This window comes from Ambystoma mexicanum, chromosome 4p (assembly GCF_040938575.1).
Source record: "Ambystoma mexicanum isolate Mex_15411 chromosome 4p, UKY_AmexF1_1, whole genome shotgun sequence".
In the NCBI taxonomy this organism is placed as follows: Eukaryota; Metazoa; Chordata; class Amphibia; order Caudata; family Ambystomatidae; genus Ambystoma; species Ambystoma mexicanum.
Window position 1 is genome coordinate 1,108,760,870 of NC_090927.1, and position 19,451 is coordinate 1,108,780,320.

Sequence of the window (19,451 nt, forward strand, 5' to 3'; positions counted from 1 at the left end):
CATGGAAAAGACTTGCAGGAGTACAAGGTTGAGAAGTAGTGAAACCACTTACTCGGCCCTCACCCTTCTACAAACCACCAGCGATCCCAATCATGAAGGTAAAACAGACGCAGCTAAGAAATATATCTCCGTTGTCTTTTGTGGTAAAATGGGCCGAGGGAAGGCTTTACTTTCAGAAGGGTTGTGAATCCGATCCAGAAGCAACTAAAAGTAAAACAGTCCAAAATAAAAGAAAAGGTCCAATCAAGTTCCTATGACAATATATATAATTTGATTACCACACCAATGTATAAATAACTATGAAAACACTATAAAACCCACTCCTGCGAAAGAAAGACAGAGAAATGCAAAATGCAATGGTGCAGCTCTCTGCGTTTTCAGTAGGGAGGAACAATAGGCAAGAAATGTAATAGGAATTCAAAATATATTGGGCCTCATTATGAGGTCGGCGGTAAGGGGTTAACGGCGCCGGTAAGGATGCCGGTGCCGTTAACCCCTTAACGCCGCATTACGAGGTCCTTTAGCGGGTCCCGCTAAGGGCGGCTGGTTTTACCAGGCGGCCTTAGTGGGAGCCACTAAAAGACCAGGGAGCTAATAACGGGCCCATTATTAGCTCCGTCCCCATTCCCATTGAGCCCTATGGGGGCTCGAATGGGAATGGCGATGGGTATTTTGAATGAGGAATTACTGGGTCCTCCAAGGTTGGAATGAGCCGGTAATTCCTTATTCAAGGAACCCGGTATGCGGTATGGGGGTAGCCATGGCGCTAATGGCACCATGGCTACCTCCATACTCGTAATGAGGCCCAATTGTCTTATTGGGAAAATGTGCAAAAGGGACATAGGCTGTCTGTAGAGTCCTAACAGGCGTACCAGGGGGACAGGGCCAGTTCAAAGTGCCTTAATCCAAGCTAAGATGATTCCACAGTGTCGAGCCGGGATTCGAGCTTGTGGGGTTGTGGGATGAATCGGGTTTGAAGGCAGCAAGTCATGCTGATGCCCAATGTCAAGTTGGCATCGAGTCGGGTTCGAGCGGGTGCTCCATGCTGTTCAACACGGCATCAACAGAAAATGGCAAATGTTGAGAGTGGACAAGATGTGCACTGTGAGCTTCCCACCAGAGGTTGCGACAAGAATACATTGATGTGGACAGGGTGGGTTAGTATTCCCTTAGTCACAGGGTCTGCAGTTTGCAGAGTCATGCCTATTTACAGATCAAGGACGAATTTGATCTGTGTCCTGATGACCATGAGGCATGGATTGTCAGTGATGGGATGTGCCTCCAGGCAAGGTGGTGTGGCTTCCTCGCCTCACATTGACACAGATCCTTGCATTGTGTTGATGTCCATGCTCCTTCAGTTTTCACGCGTTCATTGTGTTGGTTATCATATTCGTGTTTGGGGCATGCCTTTGTGGGTGCACTATGTCCGTTCACAAGGTCATTCAGCAACAGGAGCCAAAAGGTAGCTGCACACATGGAATCTCTGAGTTGGAATGCAGGAAATTAGTCAGTCATCCACAATGACTGTTGCTGTAATGGTTGTACAACTGTAGCAAATATCTGCATAAGATAACATGTGACAATCAGACCAGATAGGCACTAAATCAGAAGGAGTGTGAAATAAGGTTGACAAGCTAATAGGGTTACCAACAATCTGAGATTTTATTTATGGGATTTTGGAAGAGAAATGTGAAATCTTTCACAAGCTTTTTTAGCTGGTAAATCATGAACAGGATTTGTGCCTTCCTGGTTACTTAAAAAAATGGTTCTCTTGGTATGTTTAGAGAGTTTGCAGATACATTAATCTGAATATCCACATAAGAAGTTTTTGAATTCAAGATCTGCATTGAAATGTGCAGAATCGCCCCCTGTCAAACTGGGTGGAAAACAGCATTTTTGGTGCCAGTGTTAAGTGATGAGTGATGAGATACAGTAGTATCACATCTTGGGTATCATAACAAGTTGGGCGGAGTGGTAAAAAAGCAGTGGTAATGCTATTATCGCTGCTTTACCATTCCGCCCAACTCATCTCCTTCTGTGAGCTGGAGGTAAATCTGCTGACTTTCCGCCCATTTTCAGTGCAATTACCGATGATAATCCCTACTCTCCTAAAATGTCCTGATCTGTAGTCTTTCACTTTGCTTTGGACTGTTCCCTGAGAAAATCACTTCTCCTTAGGCAATATTTCAAAATAAAATGCAACCAATTCATTCCAAAAGAATAGGATTTTGTGTGATTAGGAGTGAAACCTGTCTAATCCTGCATAATTGATTGAAGAGAAGGTGGAATTGGAGCTGGAGGTAAATCTGCTGACTTTCCGCCCATTTTCAGTGCAATTACCGATGATAATCCCTACTCTCTTAAAATGTCCTGATCTGTAGTCTTTCACTTTGCTTTGCACTGTTCCCTGAGAAAATCACTTCTCCTTAGGCAATATTTCAAAATAAAATGCAACCAATTCATTCCAAAAGAATATGATTTTGTGTGATTAGGAGTGAAACCTGTCTAATCCTGCATAATTGATTGAAGAGAAGGTGGAATTGGAGTGTGCCTATTTCATATCCACACATTACATATTCTGTTTTGGACCATTACTTTTGTTTTCTCCACAGACGAGCACAAAAAGAAGAACATGGGTCCCAAACCATCCCTAACCCACAGCAGGCCATCCCATACCAGCCATCAAACATACCAGAGCCAATTCTGATCAACCAACACTTTCCACATCTTTTACAGACGGCCGACTTTGAGAAAGGTATGACTTAGCATTACATTAAAGGCAGACCATCTGTTAGTGATTGGAAATATCCCTGCGAGTGATTCATTATTGAATACACTGCGCATGTGCATGCCACACATTTCTGCTGGTTGGAAATGTTATTTCATGCTCTCACCTTCTGCTTTACCCATGCTCAGTGGATGCGCGTGCCACGGGGCCGCTACCACAAATATTGGGTAAGAAGGATTGCCAAAAGGTGAGTGAACGGTAGCAATAGCTAAACGTTTCGTTGGATATAAAATGGTTCCCTGATGTTATCTACAAAAGGCACACTAGGCTGTATATTTAAAGAGAAATTTATGTTGTGTACTAGGGTGGCCAGTTTTCCAAATTTCTAGAATGTGACAAGCAAAGTAAGTACTGCTTCCTTCGACCAACAAGGTTTTTTTTTGTTGTTGTTGCATTCACAGTTTTTATTTTCAAGGAGCAAATAAGAGCAGGATGATGAGGAAAATACATGGGTGCAGCATTCAGAGCCAGTGCCGCGATAACAATGGCACCATCACAAACATTTCCCAATTCGATATTCAGCTCTTGTCCCAGTTCTAAAAATTCCAACAGCCCGTCACTAATCACGTCCCTCCAAAAACTTCAGGTGACCAAATCCCCCAACCTGTTTTGGTCTACGTGGGCATTGATAAGACTCCCCCAAACGCTATGAGACATTCCGAATAGTTTCTCCAGTGGGTCCCCCAACGTTGTCTTTTCATTAAGTTTCACTTTCACAATTAAGGATGTCGACGGTTGCTCGCCCCGCCACTCTTTCATGGGCAGGGGCAGGTTCCCTGATTCACATATGGAAGCAACCAACATGCTGGAAACCCTTCCCTATAAGTTTAAAGAGTAGTAGGCAGAAAATAGGCGCCCCTTTCTCTTTAGCCCTCCATGGCCCCATGTGGATTAGGCAGCTTTTACTGTTTATTGTATGGATTTCTAAAGTGCCTCACAGCGCCCTTTTCACTGCCTCAGATAACCTTGTGGAGGAGTGTGGAGATGGAAAATAATCAGAATCCGTGCAGAAGCTGGAGTTCTCCTGATTGGCTAGGCGTGTCGTGAGTTGGATTGGCTATCCGCTAGATATGCGAAGAATCGATAGGCTAGATGGAAAGCCATGGTAGGAAAAGATAGACATTTGTTAATGCAGGGAAGTGTGGGGCTGGCCCTGGGGATCTAATAGGGTTAGGCAAGATGGGGAGCCAGTAAACAAAAAGGTGTGCTTGTGCAACAGCCATTTTATAAAAAAATAAACATTCTTTCAATCCCTCCCTCATTCAGGCATTCCCATCCTCTCATTGAAGTTTTTGACAGCCCAGCCCCCAAAACATTCTGCAGTCTTCTGCAAGCTCTCTTACCACCTTCCATTGTGAAATTGTGCTCCTTTGTGTGTAAGAACTCTTATGTCTGTTGAAGCCCAATCTTTCGTATAAACACTTGCACATACTTTGCATGCTTACTGGGCCAGTTATTTGATCAAGTCTTTACACTGAATGATAGGGCCTTAGCCCAAGCTCTTAGTGCACAATTGTTAAACACTTGAACTGTACCCAAGGGGCTAGAAAAACAAGTGTTCTTAGTCTTAAGCCCTGGTACTCAAAGATTAGAGTACACCCCAAGCAATTAACTAAGTTGCAGCAAAAGAATACTTGGTCTGTAGCCCAAGTGTGTATCTGAATGGATTTGGCTACATACAGTTAAACGTTTGGGGCATGGTCCAAACACTTTGCACAAGGTGCCCTGAATGGCAGTCCTGCTCCAAAAAAGGAAGATTGAAGCCTTGCATTCATGCACATACATAGGCATGGACATGCATGTATATGCTGCACATGATCACATACACTCGTTCACCTACTTGCTTACTTGCAATCACAGTGTCATACTCACACACACACTACCATACGCCCATGCCCTTATTACCCAGTCACTGAAATGAGTGGATACTGCTTGAACACTTATTCAAGAGGGGGTGAATGAGCGGAGTAGGGTAGAGGGTAATGTGTGCAGGTGCATGCACGATTTGGGTGGCGAGAGTGTGGTGAGTGAGTGTAAGAATGGAATGACACCCACACACCTACTGACCCACACACCACTCACTCACTAGTAAATGAGCCTGTGCAGAGTAGTCGGCTAAACGCATGAGAGGAGTACTTAACCTGAACGTGGTAAGTATCTATAGTGGGGCAATTGGTGAGAGTGGTGTGGGTGAGTGAGGTCAATAAGTGCTTGGTGGGACTCAATCACTCAGCAACACACAAATGTGCTTACTAGTAAGGAATGTGAGTGAGGTAAGTGGGAGAATTGAGTGCATTTGAAGTGGCCTCAGTGTATGAGTCTGTAGGTGTGTGTGCGCGCGGTTGTGTTTTAGCATTTTTAACCTTGCAGGGATATGACCTCTATCACTCTGACCCAAAACCATGTCACTTATATTTTGTACCAGCTAATGCACATCTTCAGAATCCACACAGCGAAGAGAGGAGATACCGAAATTAGACCAGGCAATGGTCTCACACAAGTCCTGCGTTTTCCCACCTCTCTGAACACCCATTTTTTTTTCAACATTTTTTTATTGGCATTTTTTAAAGGAAGAGTCAACATTGCAAACGTCTCGCCCTGCCCCCCTTCTGTTCCATTCCACCCCTTTCCCCTTGATCCTGGAGTCAGATATACAGTCTTTCTCTCTCTGCTCGGCTATCTTTGTGGCGGCCAGAGGCCCTATTCCATTCGTTGCTGGCATATAGGCAAAGTCTTGTATCTCCACTCGCTCCCGTTCATGGATCTGAGTCCTCTTGTGAGTCAATGATTCCTAGCAGGGTTGCAGCTTTAGGACACCATGCTCTGGTCTTTCCCCCTCCCCCAAGGTATGCCAGGAGGGCGGTCCAGTCTGGTGTAAACTTCGAATGATTTCCCTGTATGAAGTATGTGAGCCACTCCATGGCAACCACTGACCATATTTTGGCAATCCACTCATGTTCCTGGGGGGGTGCTTTCAACTTCCACTTGCGAGACAATACCATCGCCGCCGACATCATCATGATTACGTATAATTTACAGAGTGGTTTCGTAGGTATATCGGCCAGGATCCCATTTAGACATAGCATGTCCAGCCCCCTATTCTCCCCTCTCGGCCTCCCCAGGGCCTGCGTTATAGCCTGTTGTATGTATCCCCAATATGTGTCCAGCTTTGGGCATTCCAACCAAATATGGGCCCACGTGCCAATTCCCCCACAGTCTCTCCAACAAAGTTGGGAAGAATGTGGGTACATTTGAACACCCATTTTTGATATGCGAGGGCACTCCCCATGCATAATCTGGGATTGCATGCACCTAAACTGGCACTTGACAGGAATATGATACTGCCAGGGCAAATGATGGTACTTCAGTGACAGGGCATGTTATTGTAATTTAAATGCAAGTGATGCCAATGATGGGGCGTATGATGGGACAACTGCATTGGCCTAAGATAGCAGTAAAAGTGTATAGTATTCCCTTCGTAGGCATATGTTTCAGTGTCAGGGTATACAGAGGCGCATCACAGGTAACAGGTGGCAGGGCAAATTATGGAACTTCACATGCATATGATGATGGCACTGACACATCCCAGGCCTAACATTGCAAAGTCAGGGCACATATTGGAGTTCCAAGGTAGATGCTAGCACTTCACAGGCATACACCAGCATCGACAGGGTATTTGATGGCACTTCATAAACATAAACTGGCAGCACCATAAAATATGATGGCCCTTCGCAGGCCTATGATGGCAATGCTAAGAAACATGATGGCAATATACAAGCAAACCTGCCAGGCATATGATAGCAATACATCTGCATCCAAGGGCAACACCCGGAGATATGATTGCACTTTGGCAAACACTTGCAGTAACCAGGCATATGATCACACTAAATGAGCATAGTTCTGCCTTGCCAGGACTTATTATGTAACTCTGCAGGCAGATATTGCCGATGGCTGGGAATATATCGGTATTTCATGAGGATATAGTGCCAGGACTTGGCATAAGGTAGCAGAACATGTGTATATAGGTGTTGAACTAAGCCATATGGAGACAGTTTTTACTAGATGAAGGGCATATATGTGATTATGATGGCACTTTGTGGCAATATGATGGGAGACCATTTGCATGCATTGGCAGTACTTGGGCATAAAGAGGTAATGCCAGGGCATATACCAACATTACCTAGCCAGTAGTAGTAGTAGTAGTAGTAGTGGTAGTAGTAGTAGTAGTAATATTGTTACAATATCTAATATTTAGCCTTCTTTGTCCTGCCTGAAGGTATTCGTTTTCAACAAATTCAGCATGGCCTGTGTATGTCAATACAGTCCCCAAATGTCCAGAGCCAGGGCCAGCAGCGGCTCAATGCTTAGCCATATACAGACACTTCTAAGGCATATGGGGGTCATCAATGGGCATATGATGGAACATATTGAACATGTGGTCTAAGCATCTGAGCACGTGGTGTCAGCACTAGGACATCAGCTTGCAGGGCCATGCCATATAATGCTTGAACCTGGCCAAATAAAGCCTTTGGCTGCAGCTCTTGTGACGTGCCTGCACATGTTACACTGATTGTTAGCAACAGGATGCAAACTATGTGTACCCCCTCTGCATACTAAACATGGGCCCAACCCCTTCTCTGTTTGCAATGTTAGTACACATGTTTGGTACATGTCGACTAGAGCTTGGCTGCAGGTCATGAACTATGTGTATACGAATCATGCAGGAACCACGGGGCATATCCAAATAGTTCTGACCATGTTAGAGGTACTCGGGAGGAGCACACAGAGCGTGGTGGTAGGCTGCATGGCTGATGAAACCAACAACACCTGCAGCCAAAAGATATAGACTGTGTTGTCAATATTGGAGCGGTACACACAGTGCTTGACTGCAGGCCATTAGCTGTGTGAAAAACCCAGTCTCAGTTTAAAAAACGCACAGCCTGTGGGTGTATCCCTTTAATGTTGTATGTGCCTGGCCCATAATGCATTTAACTTTAAGCTTCAAATACATGGGTCCTAGCCATAGGCTGTAGGGAAAAGCCACACTCCATGCACTGAGTGGGCACCTCAGACTTAATACACAATGCCCACAACCTTTCTCTGCATCACTTCTGATGTGAATGTGTGGTTAACAAATTGTATGTTAGCAGGGACATATCGGGAACTCTGGAGTATTCCAAGTAGGCCTCTGCACCCTGGCCCACTTTTGTTTGGTAACCTATTTTATTTTCAAATCTTCTCATACGAAAAGGTTTGGGCTTGCTGAAAATATGTTGTGCTCTAGCACCTTGAAGCGTCTCTCATTTTAGATGGAATTAACAATAAAGATCTAAGACCGAATAACCAGACAGACTCATAAAATATGGCAAAATACTACTTTAATCTCAATTTAATATATGCGTCATCTATGATATCCTATGTGGCAAACTGTAAAGCATATTAGTGAGAGCGATTGGTTAGGGGAACATATCCACTTATAGAATACATAGTGGTTAGTACACCATTGGCTGTCTCTTATCTGTGAGGCACGCCTCCAACTACCTCTGAATATATGTAATACTGATAATAGTGAACAAAATGGCAGCAGATTGGTATATGCAACATTGTATAGCAGGTTGTCCCATAGACCCACTGATTGATTGGCATTCTTACCCAATCTTGGACTTTCGGCTCAGCTAGCAGCATGTAAGCAAAACGAAACCCAGGTGCTTGAATCACGTCAGATTACCCCCAACTTTCCCAATTGGTCCATCATCTCTCATCAGTCTGGCCATGAGCCAAAGTTTCCCATCTGAAGTTGACCTTGTAGCCTGCTCTCTGTTCTGGGACATTCAAGGCAGTGTAAGCACATCACTATCTTCATCTGAGGGGCTTAATGAATAGCCCTTGTTTTTGACTTCTGAGTCACATGTAAAGAGACCATTAATGTGTCCATTACGACCTCTTATTTACTGCTATTGGTCATTGCCCTTCTTGTCCTCTAGAGACTCGTTCACTCTAACTTGTATTGACTTTATACAGTTTTAATTTTCCAATACTTGGCTCTTGCAGATGTTTTCTTCTTCTTTAATCTAAGAGAAATATGTCTCGTCCATGGCTTATCCATCTGCCTCCCTTTGTGCTTTGCAGCTATTCCTTAAAAATAGCATCTTTGATCCCAAGCCAACATAGATGCCTCTTTGTTTTGCACACAAAGCTGTTCTTCCAGCGTCTCCTGACTCTTCAACTCTGATCTGTTTCTGAGGTAGCTGAATTGAATCTTGACACGAGCCGGTATCCATTTTCCAATTATAGTCGTCCTAGCCACATTATATATTCCTCTATATCAAGCTTCTATATGTCTTTTCTACTTTGCGTTACTATGTATTTACACTTATTGGTAGCAAGTTATTTTTTCTTTTTTTGTATTCATGATTACTTTATCATTTTGTATATGTTTCTCTCTTGTTACTCCAGTTACATCGTCTCTCTTAAGTATTTTCATATCATTTCAGTATGGCTTTGTATATTTGCTCCATGGCATCACTCTGCCCTCATCAGGTTTCATTTAGCGCTCCATGATGTCCAATGGGGCATGCTGGCATCCTTCGACACAGCATCCTTTCACACTTTCAGTGCAAGGGTAAATTCAGTACGGCTGTCTGAGTGCATATCATCTCTCGTACACTCGATGCTTTATAGGAACAACACATGGGGTCCCATACAGAGCTCTTCTACTGTTCCAATATGACGACGGTGAGGCGGCGGGTGTTAGGGATAACGTGTCCAACTGCTCCTCTACAGTGTAATATGAGGCCACTTTGAAAATGATTTCGTGGGGCTCTTTTGGTTCCTCCTCCACCCCTGTATGTTAGCCACGCATGCACTAAACATGGGACAACGCCATCATCTATGAACGTTTAGGGTACATATGCCTAACACTTGAAGTGTTGCCACAATCTGTGCACTGGGTGCATACAACACATGCAGTAAACAGGACCCCAGTGGCGATTTCAGACCATTCTACCTGTGTATCAGAGTGTTAACACAATGTCCATCCTCTAGTCGTCAATTGCGTGTGTGTCACACAGTTGTACATAACTAGGCACACAGACAATTACACCAGTGAATTAGTGCATGTATTGCAGGGTGTGAACTACGTTCACTCCTCAAATAACGATAGCATGGCCCACACAGGAAACACTACATTCCATGTGCCCTCAAGGTATGATATCATAATGCATCTTCATTTGTAAACACGTAAAATGCAACCAAAAAAACCCTTGGGTTAACATGAAAGTAAATGTGTCTTTTTAGCAAAATCCTTTGTTATATTTGTGTAAAACAGTTGGGAACAGGCGCAGTAGGGGGGGAGGTGGGGGCCAGATCCTGGCAGGGTATTTTCTGATTCAGATATTTTCTTTAAGTGCGACAGCCGCGGTTTAAACCACGGCTGTCACACTTGCATTTCCATCCCCTAAACAGGGATGGACATACTTTTGTATTAATAGCATTTTAAGAGCGCTGCTCGGTGAAATGCACTACCAGCAACAATGCCCTCCCGACACTAATGTATGCAAGAGGCTAGGACAGTGCATCTTTACGCTACTGTTCAGGCCCTCATGAAATGCACAGGTCATCTATAAGAATGAGGTGACCTGTGCATTTCTAAAAGTAGCACAACTGAAATGAGCGCATTCTCTGTGCTGCTTTCATTTGCACTACTTTTTGAGAATCTGGCTCATAGGCTGTATCATTTCTCTGCGGAGTATATTAGGTACATGTGTGGAGTGCACGTAGGATGCTGCATTTACACCAAACATGTAGTAAACGTGGGCCACAGCCAAAGGTTGCATACCACACTAAGGGCCTGATTCATGGAATTTTTTACGTGGTAAATAGGGACTTTGCAGGTCAACCCGCGTGCGAAACCCCCTCCGTCTGTTCATGGAATCGGCTTTGAGGGACATTTTCGTACTTTGCAGGGACTTCGCGCAGGTCCGGCAAGCCTCTGCGAGCAGTCGAGCGACTTGCGCGAGACTCCACGTAGAGTGTGGGCCGGGCCTGCGCAGAGAGTTAAATAGGTGGCAGAACATGCATATTACCCATAATCCGCGCAGAATGAGGAAGAAGAGGGCATGACCCATGCCTCCTTAAGGTTGTTGGGTACCGTACTGGTCTCGAAGGAGGAGTTAATTAATGCCGAAATGAATGGGGCCAAGTCCTTGGCGCCTTCCTGAATGATTGCCGCTGGGCAAAGATCGCCTTGGCATCTGGAAGGTTTGAGGCTTTTCATGATCTTTTCCACTTCTTTGGGCTATACTGGTGAGAAGGAGAAGGGTGGGCAGTCGGGGGTGCTGATAGGCAGAGTGGGGGTAGGGTCTGCGTTCTTGGCTAAGCAGTTTTTTTGCTCAATTTTAGATTGGAGCATAGCCATTTTGTCTGCAAGCGCTTTCTGTATATTGGCGCACCAAACAGCATCTTTCACGCAGGTTTCCGATGGTGGTGCTGGGGACTCAAGTTCCCAGAGAATACTGAAGAGCTCTTTAGTTTTGGATTTGGCATTGAGGATTCAGTTGTCATAAGTTTCCTTTTTAGCATTGAGGATAGCAGATTTGTACGATGCGGCCGCTGAGGTGAATAGCGCCTTATTGGAGGGGTTAGGCGATTCTTTCCAATTGGATTCTGCCGCTCTTTTGGCGTTACGAAGGATTTTTAGTTCTGGGGTAAACCATTTGTTGAGGTGGCCAATTGGTTTAGCTTTGGATAGTTGAATGGGGGCGATGCTGTTCACAGTAGCCTCAAGAGTGTTATTGTAGAGGTCAATAGGAATAGCAACTGCCAAGACACCAGTCATTTATTTCTTTGCTCAATGAATTGGATGTTGCTGGATTATGGGTTGGTAGCATGTCTTTATATAGGCTTCCGTGCTCCCTTGCTTCCGTAGTGTCCTAGTTCTCTACCTGAATCATATTCTGAACCTCAGGTGACTATTTAAGGATACATCTCTTAGACTGCTTGATTACGTGACTGTGCGGACATTAGTTTAGGCATTTTCTCCATTAGCTCCAGGCGTTGACCACTAAAAAAACCTGTATCTGTCACACTCTCCTGGGAACTGTTGTGTAGCAAAGACTTAAGAGCAGCAACAACCAGCAATAAGTGGATGTGAGTCGAGTTTATCGGGGACAAAGAGAGATTTTGTCTGATGACTCTGTATGGTGCCCTAGCTTGGGTAAAAAGCCTAATGGTGCAAGAGGGTGGGACAGGGTGGGGAGTGAAAGTGTCTATTTTGTTTACTCGAAAATAAAAAAGACTGATATAGAAAGACTGCTCTGAGACTGCTCAGAGAGGTCTTTCTAAATTGAACTGTCATGCCCCTGGACACACACGAGTGCGTACAGGGACTGATGGGCGCCGCTGGTGCGGGCTGCAAGACAGAAGCTGTGGCTGTATCAGGTGAGTGCGTGTGTGTGTGTGTGTGTGTATGTGTCTGTGTGTATTTTAAGAGGGAATGGTTGTAGTGTGATGGGGAGGGGACTGGAGCAAAGCTAAGTGTAAGTGTATTTGTGTGAGTCAAGGAGGAGTGTGTGTTGCATGGAAGAGAGGGGGCAGGTGGGAGAGTACGTATGTGTGTTTCTGCTTGTGTGTGTGTTTCTGTTTGTAAGTGTTTGTCAGTGAGGGGAGGGTGTTTGGGTAGGAATGGTTATGGTGGAGGGGGTAAACTGTCAGAGTGGGCAGGGGATTGGTTTTCAGGGCGGTTGGGGGTGAAGCCCCCAAAAAAACTGATATTAGCAAATATTAAAGGCTGCACCAAATAGGCTCAAATAAATCTGTCTTTTTTGCATGTACCCTTTAATATTCAAAAATATAACAAAGAACCCAGGCCAGTGAGTTTTTTTTCCATGTTTGGAGTTTTGAGAGGTAGCTATTCAGTGGTGATATATACCTCTGCAACCCTCGGCTTCGGTCTAGTGGGCAAAGGCTTGACAGGAGCCAGTGATAGGTGAGGAGAATGCAGAGAGGCCACATTCATAGCTAAGGTCTGGCCAGCTAGAAAACCTGCTTCCATTTTAAGAGCTGCTGACAGTAAGGAAGTCACCACTAGAACTATTAGGAAGACCCAGGACTGGTGATCACCACCTACCCACCGTTGGGGGCCCATTTGGTGTTGAGGAGATGGTGAGTGGGGACACCATGGTTAAGATGGATGGCAACCAGAGTGTCAGAAAGAACAGTGTCTATAGAGATAAGGCAAGGCTGAGAAGTGGAGTATGTGGCTCTCATGAAACCTTCTCTCACAAGCAGGTGGGTTTGGGGCCATGATCGCTGCGCCAGTGTGAAGGAGGATCGATTCAGGGTGGAAGGATACAGTGGCTGGCTGGCCCAGGTCATGTCAACTAATGAGCACAGTGTGGCCAAACAGTTCATACGTAATACCCAGGGATGTCATTTAGAGACACCAGAGGTCGCAGTTGCGACCCCTGGCAATCCTTTTGAAACACCTGTCCATGCCTCTGCGACCCCTGCTACTGACACATACATTAAACAGCCGGACTGGTGGCGGGGCTGGCAGCAGAGCAGGTGGAGTCATGGCAGAGCGCAGAAGCACTCTCCCATACACTCCCCACAAACATGGTACCTTCCTCCAGGACATACATAAATCATTGAGTAAATAGAAGAGGCTTGGAGTGTCATCAAACGAGCTGACATGACAGGCAGGAGTGAATAGCCTGCTCATGCATATGTTCTTAGTGAGAGGGCTGACTGGAGGCCCCATGCCGACAGGTCTGAGTGATTTGCATGGACCTGGCAGTTGACCCCGGGGATTATTTCTACACCTGTGGTGGTATCGGCTGCACTCGGTCATCCATGGCCCCTGTCCCTTACCAGCTATGGTTACTTTAGACACCACGAGGTGAGTGCCCCCTGCAGCCGGTAGTGCCAGACTAGCTCTTCTTCCTTCACAGACAGTGATATGTCTCTGCCAGTTATCGGTTCTTTGGCACCACTACCATCTGGCCTGTGTCTTCACAAAGATAAGTCACACTTTGCTGCGCATTTCAGAAGGCCTCCTTGTTCTCATCCCATGTCAGTTTATCTTTGGAACATCTTCTCCCTGTCGTGCCTGTTCTCATCTCGGCTGAGGCCTGCAGTCAATCAGATAAATGCCATTTTAGGAGCAGTCAGCAAGTCAGGGGCTTTGAATCACACTCATTTGGCTCATGAAATTCGACCACAGCACAGGTGAATCCCTGAGCGCTCTTATACCTGCCCAATATTCTCAAGGAACACAGTGACATGTTTACTTCTTTACTAGCCTCAGGCATATATGAGGTTTGCATCTTCTGTAGGCATGTTGATCTGTTCCTTTCATGTCAGCCAAAGCATGCCATTAAATGCTCAAGCTGATGCTGAATTAAATGTCCACTTTTTATGTTTATCTAGCTTATGAATGCTGTTTGGCCGCATCGAAGCATTTCAGATTTTGCAGAAAAGGTGCCCGCTAGATATGTGTTTATTCAGTCCATCGTTGTAGTGATACATGTTACACAAAACAGCAACCCCTATAAAACATATTGTTCTTATATATTATTTTGTCAGGCAATGATTTGACGAATGTGCATAAATGTTAATCAACAAGTCATTAATAGCTTCTATAAAGGCATATTCCTTTGAGGAACTACAGCTACACTGTCTCTCTACTTTCAACGAAAATTGCATTTGAGCACACAGTTCCATGATGTATGATATTGATATGTGATACGTATGATGTTAATACGACATGCAAAGGCTTACCTTGGACTATGATGGCACTACATGCATGGGCATGCTAGGCTGTATCGGGCAGGTGACCACAAGAATACAAGGCCATAACTGTAATATGGATGTAGCACCTTCACATACCATGCACCAATTATCTTATAGTGGCTGTTGCAGGACACACACATCTGTATAGCATAACAGCCCCTGTTAAATGTGTCTATATCTGATATAGATTGGCCATACCTAGATGCTGATGTGTCATACCAAGAAAATGTCAGTGTTTTGTGGTAGAAATCTTAGTAAGCAGCAAAACATAAGATGGCCATGGCCGGGCACATGAGACTACACTTTTCTTTTGGTGCCAGCACCCAGGCATGTGAGCAAGCATTTGGTGTCAATACCAGATATGTGAGAATGTAACTGGCATAAGAGGGCAGTAGTCTCATAATGGCAGGAGCTCAAAATTAAATTAATGAAATGTGATGACTGATGAAGCAAAATGGTATTTTAAAAGTACTTTTTAGCCATTTGAGGCTGCAACTGCACTTGGCATACAATAGCAGCACATGGATGTTGAGGCTGTACCTTGCATTAAGTGCAAAACCTAGGCATATCATGGAAATACGATTGCCACATTAAGACACTGCATGGGCCAGCGAGGATGTACCATGAATGGCCTTTCCAGCCTTATCTGGCTTAACATACGTTTACATGGTCATTTGATGTTGAACATGACCTATGATAGCAACATCAGCATTTATTAGAGGGGACCATGCATTTGATGTCAATACCTGGCAGTACTTGGACATTTGATGATGGACTTGATATAGAAGGCCAGTAATTGAGCCTTTAAGGCTCGACCTTGCATATGATGACTACACCTATATTATTCTTTGCATGTGATTATTCTTTGCATGTGATGATTGTAATCCATCACCCCCTGTGTGGGGAAACTGCTGGAGAAGTTGGCCTCGACCCAACTCAACTCTAACACTAATTCCAAACATCCAGAAGCACGGAAACTGCTCTTCTGAACACCCGTGAAGAACTGCTTGCATCCCTGGATTCCAACTCCTGAGCTGTCCTCATCCTTCTTGATCTCTCCTCTGCATTTGACATGGTCAGCCACTCCACCCTCATACAAAGGCTCCACGACACCTTTGGTACTGGACTGGCTGACCTCCTTCCTTACTGACTGCTCCTCTCAAGTCCTCTTGAGCTCCTTCTCCTCTCCTACTTCCTTATCCACGTGTGGTGTCCCCCATGGCTCTATCCCCTCACCTTGGCTCTTTAACATCTACTTCGCTCAGTTGACACTCCTCATCTCCTCCTTCTCCCCCAACTTCCAGTGATATGCTTACAAAACGCAACTCTTCTTCAAACTTCCTGCTGACCCTCTTGCACCTTCCATCATCCCTGACTGCCTTGCCATCCAGGCGTGTGCACTTCCAAGATCTCTGCCTCAATGCCAGCAAAACAGAGATCCTTCCCATTGGGACCCCTGCCCACGACTTCTTCCCTTCACTCTGGCCTTCCTCCATGGGCTCTCCCCCTGCTCCCTCTTCTGAAGCCAGAAACTTTGGCGTCATCTTCGACTCCTCTCTATCTTTCCAGCCTCGCACTCAGGAAATTGCCAAGAATTCCCACTTCTAGCTCTTCCTTCTCAAAGGAATTCTACCTTTTCTCACCTTCCCCAGAAGCTCAATGTTACCAGAGCCCTGGTTCTCTTTATGCTTGGCTGTTGCCTCCTTCTGAATCTTCCTTCTTCCACTCTGCAACCTCTCCAGCTAATCCAGAATAGGGTAGCGATACTTATCCTTGGCCTGAAGCCCAGGGGACCGCATCTCTCCTGCCTTAAAAAGTCTTCACTGGCTGCCGGTTGCTTCATGGATTAAATTCATATCCCTCTGTATCGTCCACAAGGCTGTCTGGGACCAGGGACCACACTATCTGCAACTCTCTCTTACTAAATATTCTCCTGCTAGACCCCCACGCTCCTCTGGCACCAACTCTTTGTGTGTAAAGCATTTTGCTAAACAGAGGGTAGGTGGTCAATCGCTCCCTTCTTTGCAACAGACTGCCCCACCCCGACCCCTTCTTCGTCTTGGACTTTCCTCTTTGACTCCTCCTTCCCCACAACTCTCCTATGCTAATCTCACAGTTGCTTGTTGGTGTGCAGGGCCCATATTCATCCTCAGGGCCCTAACCTCCCACACCAAACCGCCCCCAGATTCTGTCTATCCTCAGCACTTGCCTCGGCTCACCCTCTTCCCTGGAGTCTAGCACTTACCCTTCATTGAACTTCGCCTGTTGCTTCACCCATGAGCACCACAGCACCTAGCCCATTCCCCCTCCCTTATGCACTTTGCACGTTCTGAAAACTCACAAGGCATAGAAGATTCGTCTCCCCCCTCCCCCCACCATATTTAATATTTCTTTATGTATTTAATTGTTTAAAAGTTTCACATCCCATTGTTCCCTCCCTGTGGGCGCTTTGAAAAAGTATTTACTTCCTGTATAAGCGCTTAGCAAGCAAACAATAAATAAATAAATACATAAATAAATAATATTAAGTACCTGGTTATCATGGCTGTTACTGCAATGAGATTTCAGTTCTTTGGCCATTGATGCTGCATGACACAGGACTGTAGCACCTAGGCCCAAAAGGTCATATGATAATTACAATTGGCACGTGAGGGTATAAGTAGTATAAGAAGTCAGTTATCACATGCTGTTCCTACTATACTATGGACCTTTGTGGGCATTACTCAACATAGATTGTCTTTACCGTGTATATGAAACTACAATTGGCATAAGATGGAGTTAACTGACGTGGCTCTGGTGGGTGTGCTCCTAACAAATATAAAAACATCACCCAAATGAACCTGCGACTTGTTACTAAAATAACATTTTGTCTGCATTAGAATTTGCTTAACAATTTATATCAATCTTACACAAATAGTAGTTTTTTTCTTTACGTCAATGCTTTCACTTACTGTAATGTCATCCAGGCCAAAAGTAATGCACCATACGTTCCTGTGACTTTTTAGGGTCAAACGGTCATGCGATATCACTACATGTGATGTAATCTGGCATGTGATGTCACTTCCGCTACCCTGGTGTTTTGGTGAATTGACGTCCCTGGTAATACCTATAAAGACTGGAAGGCCAATCAACTCCCACCTATGAATTGAGGAAAGACAATCCTTTTATAGAGAACTGTAAATGAAACACCAGAAAACCAAACTGATAGGCTTTGGTGAACAGTGCATTGGCTCACTGGCACCTGGAATACCAGCTAATAGGATTGACACGCTACATTACACATCTTGGATGGCGAGTCCAGAAGACTGGTAATAAGACTAAAGAGACAGAAGCAAAAGGCGATGAGATCCTGAATGGTGATCAGACTCTGAGATGCGAGATGCTCAAACTATCACTCAAAAGAAGGATCTAGATGAGGCAGACATCAGAGATTATAGTTCAACAAAGGCATAGTTCATCTAGTTAGTAGGTTGGGCCAAATCAAGAAAAATATATCATAGAATTTCATTGATGGCAGCAGGCTGAGTTCTGTGTACTTTTTCAAGTCTTAAAGGTTGCAAATACCAGTCCAGGTTTGCTGCCCGGTGTAAATAATCAGTTTACAGTCACTCACAGTCCTGAAGGTTGTAATTTTTCATCACCCTTTTCTCTTGCCTCTGGTTGCCTGTTTCTTCTCCACAGTTCTGGGTGTTCCCTCTTCTGGGGTCTCTAGGCCCTAAATGCACCTGCACCCTAGGCCTGGTCATGGGCAAATGTTGAGGTATGAAAGTAAAGAACAAAACCCCAGAACCTCCACCATGAAGCCAGTTTTCTGAGTGGGTTGGAAGCTTTGCCTCTATTCTTTTGCCATTCCTCTATCTCATGGTCCTGGTACTGTTCTCTAATGGCCTGCCCTTACTCTCCTCCTCAATGAGTTGCCACATGTTCATGCCTAGTGGATTCTTTCTTAAACCTACTCTCTTATCCTCTCCAGTCTGCTCTCCACATACACCTATGCAATGCTCCGCACATGCTTGTAGCTCCCTTCAGAGGCTCACCCTTGGTACGGTAGGATGGACCTACTCTGGATCTTCGAGCAGCTATGCTTTAGGGGTTCTCGTAACCTTCTCCTGAAACCTCCTTCCAGCCGCCTTCCTCTTTCAAGTATTTAGTTAATCATCCTCCTAATCCCTCCTCCTTCTAGCCTCTTTTCTTTCTGTAAGATCTCTTCCACCCTTCTCCTGGTGTTTCCCCTCCCTTTCAGATCTCCTCCAAACTCCTCTTGATGGTTACTTCCAACCTCTTCTCTTGCTTCAATCCCTCTTCCAGCTTCTCCTATCCTATTTCCTCCTTCTTTCTTTAGCTACCCTTCTGCTTCTGCTCTTCTTTAGCCTCCTATGTTGTCCTGCATCCAAATTCATCATTCTCCTCTGCCCTCCTTCCAAACTCATCCTTCTTTCTCCATGCATCGCATGTGTCTCACTTTACCATCAACTGATTCTGCAGCTCAGTCTCCGACTCCTTACACCCTCACAATTCCCTAGCCCTTTTCACAGGTCTATTCTCTGTGAAAGTGCCTCCATTAGTGTGTAATAATTTTTGTTTCATTCTAATTGCTGTATCAGGGATAATGGATTCAATGCACCAATTAGAAATCTTGTGTTGCCATGCTATGTCGAATAAGCCTTCTTTAGGATGATCCGCCATCTTGGTTTTCATATCTGTAACTCTGCTGTGTGAATAACTTTCACATAGTAAAACTCTCTTGGGCTCCTGCATCATCCATGCTAGGCAGAACATCACCGGCCGGGCACTGCCTGCACCCAGAGGTTATGTGAGACTTACAGATACCTTCCCCATGTAGGGCAGCTTTGTTTGGTTGGGTAAATGTTGG

At 45.0% G+C, this 19,451-nt stretch overlaps 1 protein-coding gene across 1 annotated transcript in view; it reads left to right on the top strand.

The window, feature by feature from the left end:
• Window positions 1-19,451, top strand: part of ARHGEF33 (Rho guanine nucleotide exchange factor 33) — a 554,915-nt gene that overhangs the window by 216,255 nt on the left and 319,209 nt on the right. Inside the window, exons 6-7 of the mRNA XM_069606701.1 lie at window positions 2,613-2,755; window positions 13,176-13,200. Coding sequence (XP_069462802.1) covers window positions 2,613-2,755; window positions 13,176-13,200 — 168 coding nt within the window. The remainder of the gene's footprint in view (window positions 1-2,612; window positions 2,756-13,175; window positions 13,201-19,451) is intronic.